The sequence below is a fragment of the Nematostella vectensis genome, chromosome 9 (genome assembly GCF_932526225.1).
Source record: "Nematostella vectensis chromosome 9, jaNemVect1.1, whole genome shotgun sequence".
NCBI lineage: Eukaryota > Metazoa > Cnidaria > Anthozoa > Actiniaria > Edwardsiidae > Nematostella > Nematostella vectensis.
The window spans coordinates 5,414,877-5,429,809 of record NC_064042.1 but is presented as its reverse complement, the minus strand read 5'-3'; the positions used below and the strand labels follow the sequence as shown (position 1 = coordinate 5,429,809).

Genomic DNA, 14,933 nt, shown 5'->3' with positions numbered 1-14,933 from the left:
ACTCAAAATAGTGGGGAGGTATCTGTTTTCAGTCTGTTTTTTTTTTGTAAGTTTAGAGTCAATAGGTTAACCTTTACTTTTTCTTACCATGTAAAATCAGCTTTCAACTTTAGTTTTTTTACCATGTATAAATCAGCTTTTAACTTTAGTTTTTTTTTCTTACCATGTAAAATCATCTTTCAACTTTAGTTTTCTCTTACCATGTATAAATTCTTGACGCTTGATTTCTTTCTGCTTGAGTTTCTTTATTGTCTGTCGATGATATGTTAATTTTAAAATAAATAAAAACAATGCAATTGTATAAGAGTTGCTAAATAGAGATGTGGCGATATTAACCTAGTACTCGAGGTGAATAAAAGAGGACATATCTACCTTTTTATCAACAGTTTGTTGCCATGGTGCTTGTGTATCAGCTTCCATATCGGAGTCCTGAGAAAACAAGAAAACACAGTTAGAAATGCCAACATCTAAAGACTGTTAATACTTGAATCACTCTTTGAGTCTCCTCGCGAATGATCTATGAGAATATGATATTATATCAAAGCTTAGAAAATCCAAATATTATTCTGTTGTCCGTGTGGTCGTAATGAGATGGAAAGCCCTTCAAATAAGTTATTATGGAAGATTCTCGCTGTGTTAAGAAATAACATTGGAAATGCCCCAAGTGACTTTTCTTTTACTCATAGCAAAATAACTATTCCAACGATTACTTCTCCAAACTCTTAAACCTTTAGAACAATAGTTCTTTTACTTTGACTATAAAAGCATTTAGGCAGTGGGGACACGTAAGAGAAAGTAAATATTCAGTTTCGTGGGGTTCAATAGTTCCAAAATGTTATAGGTTAGTTGATAGAGTAATACAAGAAGGCAGACGTTATGCATGAGCTGTCACACATGAGATGTTACACCTGACGCCGATACATGGCTACATGAAGAAAGAAAATATTAGCATGCACAGTGAGAACACACAAGGTAATGTGAGCAGCAATGTTGAGGCAACATAGCATACGCAATTCACGTAACAATGTTTTCTGTGTAAGCATGTTGCATCAACATTCATCACAAACGACGTGTGAAAAGAAGATTATGGTATCAATGGACATGGGGGGGGGGGGGGGAGAAAAATGTATTCGACTACAAGAAAAATTCAGGTAACACAGTGAAATCACTGGGTGAATGTCATGTTTTAACATTTTAAAAAAGCATAAATCGAAGAAGAATGAAGTCATTAATGTTCCCATTAACCAAGGAGTTCTAGGAAAGGTTAATTCAAAATTAAAAGTAAGAAAATGTAGAAAAGTTGTATTATTCTCGGAAATCTGTAAGGGGAGCTAAATTCTAAGAAATGCAATAAAAAGGTACTTACGAATTCCTCTTCCTCTGCAGATGGGAAAACAGGAGAACGTGAGCGAGCACGTCTCTCTGATAACAAAAACACAATCAGTACATGGAACCTTGTGGCGTGACATGAGGTGATATGCGTGACACGGTGAGAAAGGGAAGCACTAATCATCAAATATATCGCTATATTTTTTCTTCATATGTAACAGCTTCCTTATGTCTCTATTGCTGCTGCAGAACCTCGATTAAGGCATATCGATCACCCACTCTTTTGTTATTATTAATCATTGGAAACACAGGGTTTTTTTTAGCATGGAAACTTCAAAATAACAATCTACGATTGAAGTCTGATATGTTACTTGCTTGAATAAGCCGATGCAATTGGATACTTTGAGTCACTCGCCATTGAGCGGGTGCATAAATTTGCGGCATGATTGGACTTCTTTAATCTAACGCAAACGCCATTATCGTCCAAATTTGGTTGTCGTAAGCTTAATTTGTGTATACTTATCACCGTAATGCGCTGTACCGGTTTGAGATTCACATCTCTTTAGTAGAGTTTTGAATTTGTAAAAAATTGGAACCACATCACTGGACACGGAGTGAGATGGTGGGGGACCGTGTGACGAGACAGTGCTGGAACTATATTGCGTGACGGTGATGGGCAGTGAATGCGTGATGGTGCATTGATGATGTATTGCGCAATTATGATGTGAAGATATAATGCGTGACGAACAATGACAGCGTAATGCGTGACAATGATGTGACAGTACGATAGACGATGAAATACTGCGTAACAATGGTCACGCGTAGCACACTAATCTGCAAAATAAAATCGCAATTTCTTGCAAATTAAAAATCATTTAAAGTAAATCAACAAAACATCATTTCAAATTCGAATTACGCAACAAAATAGTTAGTTTAGAGTTATTAGATTAACAGAGTTACGACACAAAATAAGCATGGTCAGCGGTATACACGTGACGAGTCCACAACAAACAAACAAACAACGAAACACGAACACCTACACTACAAAACGCGTGGTGTAAGCAAAAATAGCGACCGAAACATAGCACGAAGAGGAACTATTAGGCAGAAAGATGGGGTTAAATAACGGATATAAAATATTAAGTGACTTTATTATATAAATAAAGTATAGCATGATGATAAAAAAAACACAATTACAATCTAGAAAACCAGATAAAATTAATTTAAAAAAACATAATAATTTGTTGTCAGACTGCTTTCAGACGAAATAATCACTACAACGATCATATATTCGGAAGAGATTCCTATCCAAATTTCTAAGTAAGCACTAGCCGGATGGCTGTAGCGAGTTTAAGACGCCTAGTCAACCCCCTCTTTGTTTTATTTCATTTTTAATAACCATCTAAAAGCAAAGTTTTTATACTTTATTTACTCAATTTGAATTGAGAATATATCGCAATAGCTTCTCCAAATAAGCCGATGGGAATGGATGCTTTCTCCTACTCGACATGACAAAATGGAGTCTGACAGAGAAACTTTAAGGTTGTGTAGTTGGTAGGAGAATCTTACCGTCTTCTGACAGTGTATCTAGCCCCGCTGTCGGTGAGTCAACACCACGACCGTAATTCAGATTCAGCGCAGACTCAGACATATCCACCTCGCGCGCAAAGCTAAAAAAAACATAAACGACACGAGAAGGAGTTTAAGGAAAATGGTCGACCATTTAACGTTCGAGGAAGGAGGTACTTTGTAGGTTTCTCACAATCGTAACAGGCGTGCATGAAATCTGTCCCCCCTCACCCCCTCCAAAGTTCCCATGCTGTTGTTTTTCTAAAGGGTCCAAAAAGGGGCCTGAGGCGATTGCGCAAAGGAAAGCTGATCTAAACGTCAGGATCTGGGCCGATTTTTCCAAATGTCGGCCTTCAAAATCCTAGTTCACGAGGATATTCTCGATATACAGTTCTAGGGCGAAACAATGGGGAAAAATATGGTCGAAGCGGATTTTCAAATATGGGCATAGCATTTTTTTTTTGCGTGACATAACATGCATGACTCATCGTGTGACACTGTTTGCGTGACTTTCCATAGCGTGACATGTCCCTGGTGTACTTACACATCTCCGCCAGCGACGGATTTCCGAGACCTGTGCATGATGCCTCCAGACACGATAGGCTTTTTTCGGATCATCTCTTTCTGTACTCAGAAGTAGAAACAAAACGGTCACAGAGGACGGTCAGACTTTGCTAAGGGTCAATCTAGTCACATACAGTATAAAAACCAGCGTTTACAGCGCGACCGAAAACCGTGAACACCGGAAATATGTATGGAATGTTTGTTCTGACCAATCACTCGCGAGATATTCAAACAGTCAACTAGAAACATGTCTCAGTTTTTTAATTCTCGCGTCCGATTCGTCAGAAGACAATAAACATTCCACACATATCCTAGGTGTTCACGGTTTTCCTGGTTGCGCTGTAAGAACTTAGTTAATTAAGAATAAAAAAAGGTTCTTGTATAATGGTTTTTTCCATGAAAAATGAAACAATTTATGGGGCTTTGAAATATAATTTTCCTAAACATTTTGCTCTTCCATAAAGATAATATTACAGAATGAAATAACATTTATACAGTAGGATAGCAAAGTAGCTATGTATTCAGTCACACTTATGTTATTATAAATCCTACTGTTGATTAAGCATTTTTGAAAAAAAAAAAGAACCTTATAAGAACACATTTTGTCTCAATTGTTAGTAAGTACCCCAAAAATATATGAGCCCGTTTTGCCGTTTTTAAAAGAATTTAGATTCTTACTTACACACAGGTTTTTACTGTACTGACATGTGATTTCAATAGTAATGCATGTAACTCAACGTACCGGGGTCTTGACACTCTCTGATCGTATGACAGGACGGGCGAATCTGCGGGGTGTTGAAAACAGCTCGCTGGATGTGACAGGGAAAAACATATTTTTAAAAACAGTTGCTCTAAACCTAATCACTATGTACCGGTCGTCTGTCTGTCTGTCTGTCTGTCCGTCCGTCCCTCCGTCTGTCTGTCCCTTTATTCCTTTGTCTGTCTGGCCTCCTGCCTGTTTTCAGTAGTAATGTAGTCCAAGCTACCTTTTTTTCGTTGCTGTTGCCGATGTTGGTATCGTTAACTCCTATAGGAAGAACAAGTGAAAACCGTCACATTCTCCTCTTAAACATCAAACAAATTTGCAAATGTCTGTCTTTTTTAGAGCATCCAAATCATAGCTCGGAAAAATAAATATTGTGAAAACCAATGAGAAGTATTCAGACATCCCCGCCTACCCACGTATGCTCACTTACATCAGGTGACGATATAGACCTGTAAAATACAGATGAAAAATATGTCAAAAACTGATGAAATACATGTCAAATGCAGATAACATACATGTAAAATACAGATGAAATTAACAGATTTACAGATAAAATACAAATAGAATATACATGACACAATGTAAGGGAATCAAAAGAGGAATATTGTGTAGGCAATTACCTGTCCTCGCCTTCCGAGGTGGAGCCAAGGTCGATTCCTTCCTCGGGTCTAAAATGGAACAAAAATGAAATGACATTTATAATCCAGCGCAATCTGTCCCCTCCCTCCCTGCTTCAACCCTCACCCCTCCCCCCCTTTCCTTCCGGCGACAAGAACTATCAAACCTTCCCTCCCCTTCCCCCTGCTAGAAGCCTCGAATTCCCCCCCCCTCCCCCCTCTCTCTCCCGGTAGTCTCAGACCTGTTAAAACTGTCCAGGCTCGCGTTAACTGACCTGTCTCTCCTTGAAGATAACTAAAAAAAAACAACACTGCGTTAGATAAAGAGTATGAAAAAAAATCCTTTCAGACGTCTAGTACTTACAATTTCCTCATCGAATGATCCTTGTTTCTTCCTGCCATCTATAGATAAATGATAATAATATCATTTGATATTGTTCAATTTTTCAAGAAAACAAATGAAATCTGAAAAAGACTAAAAAAAAAATCTGAAAAACTATGAAGTATGCACTTTGCCCAATTTCCGAAAAATATATTTAGTTCCTCTATTTGTACTTGTACCTTCAGACCGGAAGTCGTTAGACTCTGCATCCTTGTCTTTGTCTTTACCCGTTTGGTTTACGGTAGGTACAAGGTGAACGACGTTAGACACGTGACGGTTATGCGCCTGCTCGACTGTTGAACCAATCAAACATCCAGAGGTTAGTAACATGATACCACAGGTATACCACATGTTGTGGGGTATAGAACAGACACGACACCAGGAGGCTTCCTTTCTGCAAGTGCCTTTCATTTGAGTCTGTTTGACCACTAGGTAGTCCGCACAGTCCCCGCTTCGAAATACATACATAAGAGAAAGAAAAGAACATATGATATATAAAATATTGTTGTGGACTCCCTCCCATTATCAGGTTTCAGTCCGCCTACTACCTGCGCCACCCATTTCCCCACTTCACGATCCCCATGAGACCTCCCGCACAAATATAACCTCTGCTTGGCGAGTACACTCATAGTCCCCTACAAATTTAATGGAATCATTCTTTCTAGGTCACACTCAATCGCCTTTATTTCTCTACATTTGTCAAGCCAGGAGATTTTCAGAACATTTGATCTATTTCCCACTGAATATGACTTACTCGCGTCAGGATTTGGCGCACTAGTTCGTCGGGGGTTTATCCCTCTTCTTGTTGACAAACCATTGACTTTTTGCTGCTGAAACAGACAATCCGTGTCAGTTGGTACAAGACAAGCACGTGATCTGCACGTGATTTCAGATCGTGACACAGTACACGTGATCTGCACGTGATTTCAGATCGTGACGCAGTACACGTGATCTGCACGTGATTTCAGATCGTGACACAGTACACGTGATCTGCACGTGATTTCAGATCGTGACACTCGCCTGCCTGTATGCTTTGGTAGTTTTTCCGGCACAAAAACCCCGAAAACACGGAGTTCGGGGAGGTTGAAGAAAAATGCCCCGCACATTTTTCTTCCACCTCCCCCTGCGGAGCGAATTATCCAAGATGGCGGCCGGGTTATGCAACTTCGTGTTTTCGGGGTTTTCGTGCAGGAAAAACTATCAAAGCCTACAGGTAGGCTAACACAGTACTTACTTTTCGCTTCTTGGGGCCTGGGCACATCTCTTCAATACTTTCCAAACAACCAACTTTGTGTACGTTGAACTCGCATACTGGAAAACAGGAAATGTGGTGTAAGTAAGGTCACAAACTGATTTGGCGAGGCACAAAACATCTTATTATCCAGGAAAAGTACGCCATCTTTTAATCTCGCTCGTCTTATTCCCGGCTGTACTAACAGATTGAGAAAATCGTCAAAGCAGTCCCTGGTCAAAGTGATCAATACGCTCATAAAACAACGTTTCCATAGCAAATCTAACAAAAAGAGAATGAAGAACCAGGTAAGGCTTACAGTTTTCCATGATCCCTTTTGCAATGCTCACACAGAATGAGAAGGCTTCACAAATGAGATCACACATGAAACAATTTACCTTGAAAACGAAATAAGATCACTTACTTGAGCACTGGTAACCTTGATCACCGATCCCCCACAGCAGGTTGGAGCAGTGATTACAAAATGTTGTACTTGTATAGTGTGTGCTCACAAAGTGATGCCCTTTTATCTGCAAAACAAATATTATATGCAGTTTAAAAGGTAAATTTTTAACCAAACAAAATGGTACATAAATGGTTATCCACTTGTGTAATTCTATCTACATGTGACATTAATTTCGAAAAAAAATAGTAAAGCAAGAATGTGACATTAATTTCGATAACATTTGGTAAACCGATTAGATTCTTTTCTAGAGCAGTTACAAAATTCATTGGTTAAGCAACACTACTTAAAGAAGTTAAACTAGAGTGATACAGGGTCCTACTGGATAAAATCTATATTCATCGAGAAAGGGATACGCAGAATATATCTCTAATGCCATAATGCATGTGGCAAATGCTGTGGTAACCGTTAAGAAAAAACTTATATATTACATAATTCAAATAAGATCTCACCTTTTTACTTCCTTTAATCTTGAACAGTGATTTGTTCTCTTTTTGTGTAAAACTGGAACATCTTTCCAAAATGTTTCCGTAACTTGACCCCGCCTGTAACAGAAAGTCCGACATGGCATACAGTGTAACATATTTTTTTAATAGGTAAAAGAAATGAAATATTTAGTATTTGATAAGCACAAATTGGCATTGGGAGACATGATCAAATGCACTCTACATGTGAATGATTTTACTCGTCAGTGTGTATTCACAGACTGCTCCATGGGGTTAAAACACACGAGTGTGAGTAGGTGTGTAAGCATCTTCACTGCAGATGGTACCACAGGACAAAGTCTCCAGTGATTTTTTTTTTTTTTTTGCGTCCCAATGACAGGTTGACTAAGTGATGTCCTTATCTAAGAAGATGAAGGATTCACAGTCCATAATGTAAAATGCTAGGTTTTCACACTTCTACTGTCCTTTTACTTGAGGGACAAAGCCTGTAGCAATGTGCAAAGTGTGTATATAAGTGTTATCTACCTTCAATGAGAGACCTGTCTGCTTCATGAAGGTTGTAAGTGCTGAGGCCATGGCAGAGCTATAGAAAATGATAAAAGGGCAACACTTAGAAAAGCACTGGCAAAATAATAAAAAAAAGCACATTTGCATAACAAACACAATGGAGAAACCTACTTTCTATCATACTGTGAGCTGGTCGCAGTATTTGATGTGGTTGAGTCCAGCTCAGCCCTGTCAAGATAAATGGAACCTACGTTACCAAACAAGAAATGGACAAGAAAAATAAATAAATATGAAAGGAGGTGATATCAGGCTGTATTTACTTACATTAAATTATCTAAATGTGGCATAAGAGTTTGTTCAACAACACTCATTTCTTTACTTTTGTCCATGTTATCATCTGAAAAAAAAAACATATATACTTTACACAAATTGCCAGTATCCTGATCTCAAATCAATAAGGCTGAAGACGAGTGCGATTATAACAATAGATTTATTAGCAGGTCATCATTGTTTTAAAACGATACACAGTTATAAAGCCCTTGTCAGCCACGCCTTTGCTACTGTTTTAAAGCAAAATGGAAGACAATTTGATTGGAGAAATTCTGAAATAACCACAAAACAGAGTTTTATGCTTTATTAAAAATTTCAACCGAAAAAAATCACAACAAACGGGTACTTTTCCACACTTTGTCAAAATGGAGGCTGACAGATGCTTTTTTACGAGTTTTACCTTCTAATTGATGGTCACCAAATAGGCTTCCTAATCCTAAAGCTCTTTTATTTCGGAAGTCCGCAAGAAGTTCATTTATCTCTTCTGAACATGCCGACCTTATAAAACAAAATAAATTGCTATTACTTTATTTGATCTAATTAACAATCCTGTATAATTTTCATTATCATGTTCAACAGGAACCTTTTCCTGTAAAATCAACGAATTCATGGAATGCTGTTAAATATTTAGTTTACCTGGCGGGGATGAAAAGATTCCTTATACATTCTTCACTACAATCTTTACCAAGCGTTGACTCGATGGCTTGAACAATGCCACGGTCAATAACAATTTTCAATGGCTGAAAATGAACAGAAACATTTGGTTAACACCTAGTTTTCAACTTTTGGGAAATTACATGGGAGGGGAAGACTACAAAAAGTGTGTTAGGGAGGGGGGGAAGGGGCACAGTGCTCAAGCCACCGTCATCCAATGGGAGACTTGCACTTAGAAATCATATGACATTTACTTGGCAAACTCACATTAGCTGCAGCTTTTGGCGACAAAACGCTAAACATTCAGTGATTATTTCAAATGAAATATTTTTTTTATCGTCGCTCACTGGCATAAGGGCCACAGCCATTGCTATGTTTATTTTGGCATGAGTAGCCACTGATGAAAAAGTCAGTAATTAGCGAAAGTCAACTTATATTTTTGCTAAGGGATAAAGGCAAGTTATACTATGAACCAGATTGAGCTATCACAGTTATTAATTATTACTCACAGCTTTCTCAGCGAGAAATGTAGAATAGATCTCGTAAGACCATTTCTTCATCTCCTTCAAGTTTCCGTCTCTATATGATTCAGTCACCAGCCAGAAAAACTAGAAGAGACCACAAAGCATGGGGTATATTTTTTCTTGAGGAATATCTATCTTTGTTCTCTATCTACTAGTCTATATCTATACCATATTCATATCTCAACTACTATCAACCCTTCTTAAACTGCTACCTTAACACATAAGGCACAGACTTACCAAGCTACTGGGGTCACTGTTGGAGATGAGATAGTGAAGAAAGACCGCCAAGTGAGCTGTAAAAGAAAACCAATCAACATAAGTGGTATTACCAGTTAACTTTTTAGGGGGGCTTATTTGTCCTTCGGGTGTAAAAAAATCCTGCATCGTTAGGTGCAAAGAAAAAAAAACACTAAAGTACAAACAATATCCCACACGTAATAGTTACGCATAGAAAATAACCTTCAAACAAAACATAAAACGTCCATAAGTTGAATGGTCGACCCCTAAACTCGGCCCATGAGTGAATGCTAATGTCATTATTTTACATATTTATTTTCGTTTATCATTATGCTTATCATGATCTCACCAGGTTTGTTCTTCAGTATCTCCAGATCATTGAATGGGCCATGGTCGTCACCAAACTGAATTGAGAATAAAACTATGAATTAGCGAAATGGAGGGTACCATTATGTACAAAGTAAATGATCAAACAATTTCCCATAATACACCTTCAAGAAAAGAGGAAACATATCTAAACAATATCTTACTATCAACTTAAAAATACAACTGTCAGAAGACAGAATAATTTCAATTGAACAACCCATGCTTTAATTTCTTTACTTTTTTGTCAACATAGAATTTCATGTCATCGTTGTTGCATAGGCCCCTAATATATATGTGCATCGCCATTATAACCTCAACCTTCCCCTAGCTAGTGGTTACCTTCTCCTCATCTGACTGAAACTCGTCGTCTTCTTGCGAGATGATCTGCATGTTGACTGGGATTTCAGGTTTGGTGCTCTCCGTCGAGGTGGACCCTGACTCATCATCGGCTAACGATTCTGTAGTCTCGCTGCGGTTGCGCTTTTCAGCAGGCTCCATCTCACTAGGTGTTGGTGTTGTCGAGGATGTACTGGACTTGCGCTCGACTGTGTCTGGTGTCCAGGCTGATGGTAGTGATGGTGACTGGAAAAGACCAATAACAAATCAATATAAAGACGTTCGATTGAAAGGGGGACGAAGTAAAAGCTTGAAATATTGTAATTCTCAACAAAGTGGTTAGATGAAAATGATTATGTCCAAGAGTAGATCAAATGAGATATACAACCCAAAACATTGGCATTGCATTGGTGAGTGGTAAAAATAAGTAGAAAAAGTCAGGCATGCATTTACCATGTAAAGAGCACGCAGCAAACCAACACAATGTGTGTGGATTACACTAAAACAGCTATAGATAATATTTGCATACTTAGGGGTATGCAATATCCGAACTAATATGTGCATATTGTGTTTTAAAAGAAATTCAACTTATAAACGTCTGCCAGCTCAGGTCAGGCCAGGTAGAGATCAGAAAACAACTCATAAAGGCTATAATTCAAACTTTGCAAACTAAAATGTTATCAGTTTTACCAGAAACCATTTTTAAATGTTTAAAATAATATCATTTCAAATAAGGCGTTTAAAATTCGGACAGTGTTCTCCATTAGGAGGGTTCTGGGGCCCCTGAAATCCAATTGGGTACACCCCTGCTAAAACATATCCAACGTTAGGGTGGTTAGGTCTGTTAGTGAAGCACGGTGAGTCAGGGGAGGGATGGGTGGTAAGAAGGGGAGTAATTAGTAATCAATTGTGAATTGATGCAATTACCTTTTTGAAATTAAAAATGGTTACCTTCTAAAGAAATGACAAAGGAAAGATGTTATGGCATGTCAAAGGTTAGGAACAACACAAGGATAAATAAGTTATACACATATACAAATCACATAACCTAAATACCTACTGCAGCTACACATTTAGTTTCTGCTCCAAATAACTTACAATTGGCGATCACCTGACTTTTTAAGTGTCAAACTCACACAAAAATGGCTTAACTTCATATGCAGCTCAAAAACACTTCCCAAGTCCACAACAGGGACTTGAGCATCAAGGAGGAGATGTGGAAGGCAGTAACAAAATAAGCTGTATTTAAGAGAATTTACAATTTATCTAAATGCTACATTCTCATGCTTCTAACTGGACCCATAAATCCCTGGAATATGATACTGATACAGCTGAAAAGTCACCCCTTGCCTAGGAACAATGCAATCACACAGTAATCCTAACATGACCTCCCAATGATTAAACATTGGGTTTCTTCCTGGGCAATGTGTTCCCTGGGATATGGTACTGATATATTATGAAACCAGTTTCCAGGAGCATTGCAACCACCAAGCCATACTAATATTACATTCCACTAGTTATACAAAGGTTGTGCCTGGGTATTGTGTTTCATGGGATATGGTACTGATATATCTGAAAACCCACACACTTATCCAGAAACATTGAGCCCACCCAATCATACTAGCATGACCCCCTTTTAGTTATACCAAAGTTTTCCTGGACATTGTGTTTTCTGGAAAATGGTACTGATATATCAGAAAACCCATCCCCTTATGCAGAATCAGCCAGTCATACTTACATAACCCCCACAAGCTATACTAGAGTTTTCCTGGACATTGTGTTTCCTGGAATATGGTACTGATATATCTGGAAACCCACCCTCTTATCCAGTAGCAACTTTCTTATCTGTGAAGGGGAGGAGGGTGTGAGACCACCAAAGTGAGACACGTCCTCCAGACTGTGCTTCTTGTCCCGGTTGCTCTTTGGCCCACCACCCTCCCCCTCAGGTCGAAAGAACGCATCCGGACTTGAGTGCTGTCGCTGGTGGCTTGGCCCTTCAGGACACTGAAAGGTCACCAGAGTATGCTTTACATGGTTATGCATGACAGCATAAGTGAATGATTTCAGCCTCGGGGTGTAACTGACACGATTTTGATATATAAAGTATAACATCTATTTCAAATAACGTTGCACTCAAAAATCAATGTCATAACCCATAGTGCTGCGTGAGTAGCATACAAGTGGACAAGTCCTGGTCTCTTAAATTCAGCTGAATCGTCATAAGACATTTGAATGCTAAAGCTACATTAGTTTCCATTGAAACAATTAAAAAAAACTCAAACTTGAAAGAGATCAACATCTGTATTTTGTGTAATTAGTTGAGGCCTCAAAACGTGAATATGCGAAAACTGTAAATGCTTATGGTTCTAGTGCTGTAGAACATTTATATATTATGTATCAAGTAAAAATACTAATCTAGACAATAAAACAAGTTCATGAGCTTGAATGAGTTTCTTTTCCTTGGTTCCTTTGCAAAGTATTGGAAGGTGAAAAGAAGCCCATACAATCTTGAAAGATAGAATTGAGAATTGTAGTGGACTCCTGGTAACAATCTACCAGCAGTGGCAAATTAAGTGGTGCAAACAGTGCAAGTGTTGGTGAAGGATAAAGCTTGTGCGAACAAAAGATACAATATCAGAACATTATCACACATGGCTACATAGATCAGAGGGTTGATCAGCTTGTCTGAGATCTATAGCAGCTCATCACTAGCTACCCACCCAGCTATCAGACCTTTACTTCTGTGTTCCTATCAGTTCACTTATCCCCCTCATGTCTCTGTGCTTCCGTGTTTTGGTTGAACAGAGATGCAACACACATGAGTGAACAGATAGAAACAAACAGGATGCTCTGCGGGCAGGGTCCTAGTGACATAACTGACTATGGTCATTCTAGAGCAGTGACAGTGTCTTCCCAAACGAAAATTTAAGGAAAAATATATGGGATATAAATTCCACAAATTTGCTTGCAACCATATGATTATTATATTATATATTGGTGCCCTCATTTGGGATGTTCACACCACACCCTTTGGTAAAAAAAAAACAGATCCATCCCTCTCCTAACTAACTGTGACAAAGAGATTGCAATAAAAAATTATCTGATATTTACATTATTGAGTAACATGCTGAATACTCTTGACTTATCGATGGAGAGATTACTGTAGTTGCTACATATTTTAAAACTGTGAGAAAAGGGTTAAATAAGTAATGTTATAACTTTGTTAGTTTTACTACCAAGACCTGACCATCACTGGAAGAGATTCACGGTAAGAAAAATGCCTTTCCTCATGCGTGTATTAGTGCAGAACAAAAAAAAAAAACTTGGAAAAACAAAAACTGAACACACAAAGTGTGACAGATGTGCACACAATAAAGGCACATGCTAAAAGAATATGCAGAATGTGCAGAATACACAAAATAAAATAAGAGCCTAAGATTAGCAGTATCAGTTGGAAGGCTATACTTACAATCTGGTGTCTAATTCTCCCCGGGAGAGTGCTAGACTTATTTTGAAGCTGAGACTGAAATTAACATAGCCTGGTTATTAGCTTTAGATTTTTTACATGCAGTTAGGGGCCAAATATTAGTACTTTTTGGCATAAAGTATATGCCACAAAACAGACCAAACCAAATGCATTCTCACATATGTTTCTATTGCTAATTTTGCATTTTTCTAGTAGTTATTACTGTATGTCTTGTTTATACTAGTACTTGATATTAATAATGTATAAGCTTATATCAAATTTTCATTAAAAATGAATAAAACAATAAACTGCTAATGACTAAGCTTTTTAGTTTTATGAAGACAAATGTATGCAAATTAGGAGAGGAAATATCCACTCCCTATATCAATAGAGAATAAGGAATAAAGTATATTATTACCAATAAAACATGAACAATTCATGTATAGAGCATTTATTCTGACCAATCACATGCGACGTTATCAAACTGTCAACAAGTTTCAGTTGACTATATTCTCGCCTTCGATTTGTCAGAGACCGTCAAACGTTACCCATATAATTTTGGGTGTTCACAGTTATACTGGTGGCGTCTTAAAGGGACAATGTTCATAGTGTCAAGCATGATGGTAGGATTACTGTACTTACAGCAAGCTGGTCGGCCTTGTTGTGGTATTTCCTCATTGGAGGTTGAGGGGGAAGTCCATTATTTACATCCCTAACTTCTGACCAATCAGAATCAGACGCTGATCGAAATAAGTTGGTAGGGGCTGATAGTCGACCGGGTGGAGCTGATTGAGGCCCTCCAAGTGGGGTACTCTGAAATAAAAGAGTTCAATAAAAATAAGTTCATGATTAGCGAGCATCATCTTGTTAATGTCAGGGGTGTGGTCACCCTATGGACGCAGTGGTCATAAAAGCTGAAAAATTTAGTCATTTTTGTTACTATATGTTTGCTATATTAACCAAGGTGGACCATTTGCAGAGGCATGGCAAATCCTGAAATTAAGGGTCAAGACCTTGTTTTTTTTCCCCCTTTCATTAAATTACTGTTTACATGAATCTTAGGCCCCCCTTGCCATGCTCATATTTTCCAGAATATCATGAACACTTTCCCATTTAAAAATGTACTTTCCCATTTAAATGTGTACT

General features: G+C 38.1%; 1 protein-coding gene across 17 annotated transcripts in view; it reads right to left on the bottom strand.

Annotated features, from left to right (window-relative positions):
• Positions 1-14,933, bottom strand: part of LOC5504909 (rho guanine nucleotide exchange factor 12) — a 49,682-nt gene that overhangs the window by 19,150 nt on the left and 15,599 nt on the right. For 10 of the 17 annotated variants that reach the window (XM_032373236.2, XM_032373242.2, XM_032373238.2 and 7 more), the window contains exons 11-39: positions 14,430-14,600; positions 13,791-13,844; positions 12,140-12,325; positions 11,249-11,275; positions 10,325-10,567; positions 9,969-10,023; positions 9,620-9,675; positions 9,368-9,466; positions 8,841-8,944; positions 8,605-8,702; positions 8,199-8,271; positions 8,046-8,102; positions 7,893-7,950; positions 7,374-7,466; positions 6,883-6,988; positions 6,462-6,538; positions 5,982-6,057; positions 5,407-5,520; positions 5,210-5,247; positions 5,088-5,140; positions 4,849-4,896; positions 4,659-4,677; positions 4,449-4,489; positions 4,205-4,271; positions 3,443-3,522; positions 2,899-2,999; positions 1,367-1,422; positions 373-429; positions 201-252 (exon numbers count right to left, since the gene is read on the bottom strand). In XM_032373236.2, the coding sequence (XP_032229127.1) occupies positions 201-252; positions 373-429; positions 1,367-1,422; positions 2,899-2,999; positions 3,443-3,522; positions 4,205-4,271; positions 4,449-4,489; positions 4,659-4,677; positions 4,849-4,896; positions 5,088-5,140; positions 5,210-5,247; positions 5,407-5,520; positions 5,982-6,057; positions 6,462-6,538; positions 6,883-6,988; positions 7,374-7,466; positions 7,893-7,950; positions 8,046-8,102; positions 8,199-8,271; positions 8,605-8,702; positions 8,841-8,944; positions 9,368-9,466; positions 9,620-9,675; positions 9,969-10,023; positions 10,325-10,567; positions 11,249-11,275; positions 12,140-12,325; positions 13,791-13,844; positions 14,430-14,600 (2,359 nt within the window). The remainder of the gene's footprint in view (positions 1-200; positions 253-372; positions 430-1,366; positions 1,423-2,898; positions 3,000-3,442; positions 3,523-4,204; positions 4,272-4,448; positions 4,490-4,658; positions 4,678-4,848; positions 4,897-5,087; positions 5,141-5,209; positions 5,248-5,406; positions 5,521-5,981; positions 6,058-6,461; positions 6,539-6,882; positions 6,989-7,373; positions 7,467-7,892; positions 7,951-8,045; positions 8,103-8,198; positions 8,272-8,604; positions 8,703-8,840; positions 8,945-9,367; positions 9,467-9,619; positions 9,676-9,968; positions 10,024-10,324; positions 10,568-11,248; positions 11,276-12,139; positions 12,326-13,790; positions 13,845-14,429; positions 14,601-14,933) is intronic. The other 7 variants (XM_032373241.2, XM_032373240.2, XM_032373237.2 and 4 more) reach the window with 7 other exon arrangements.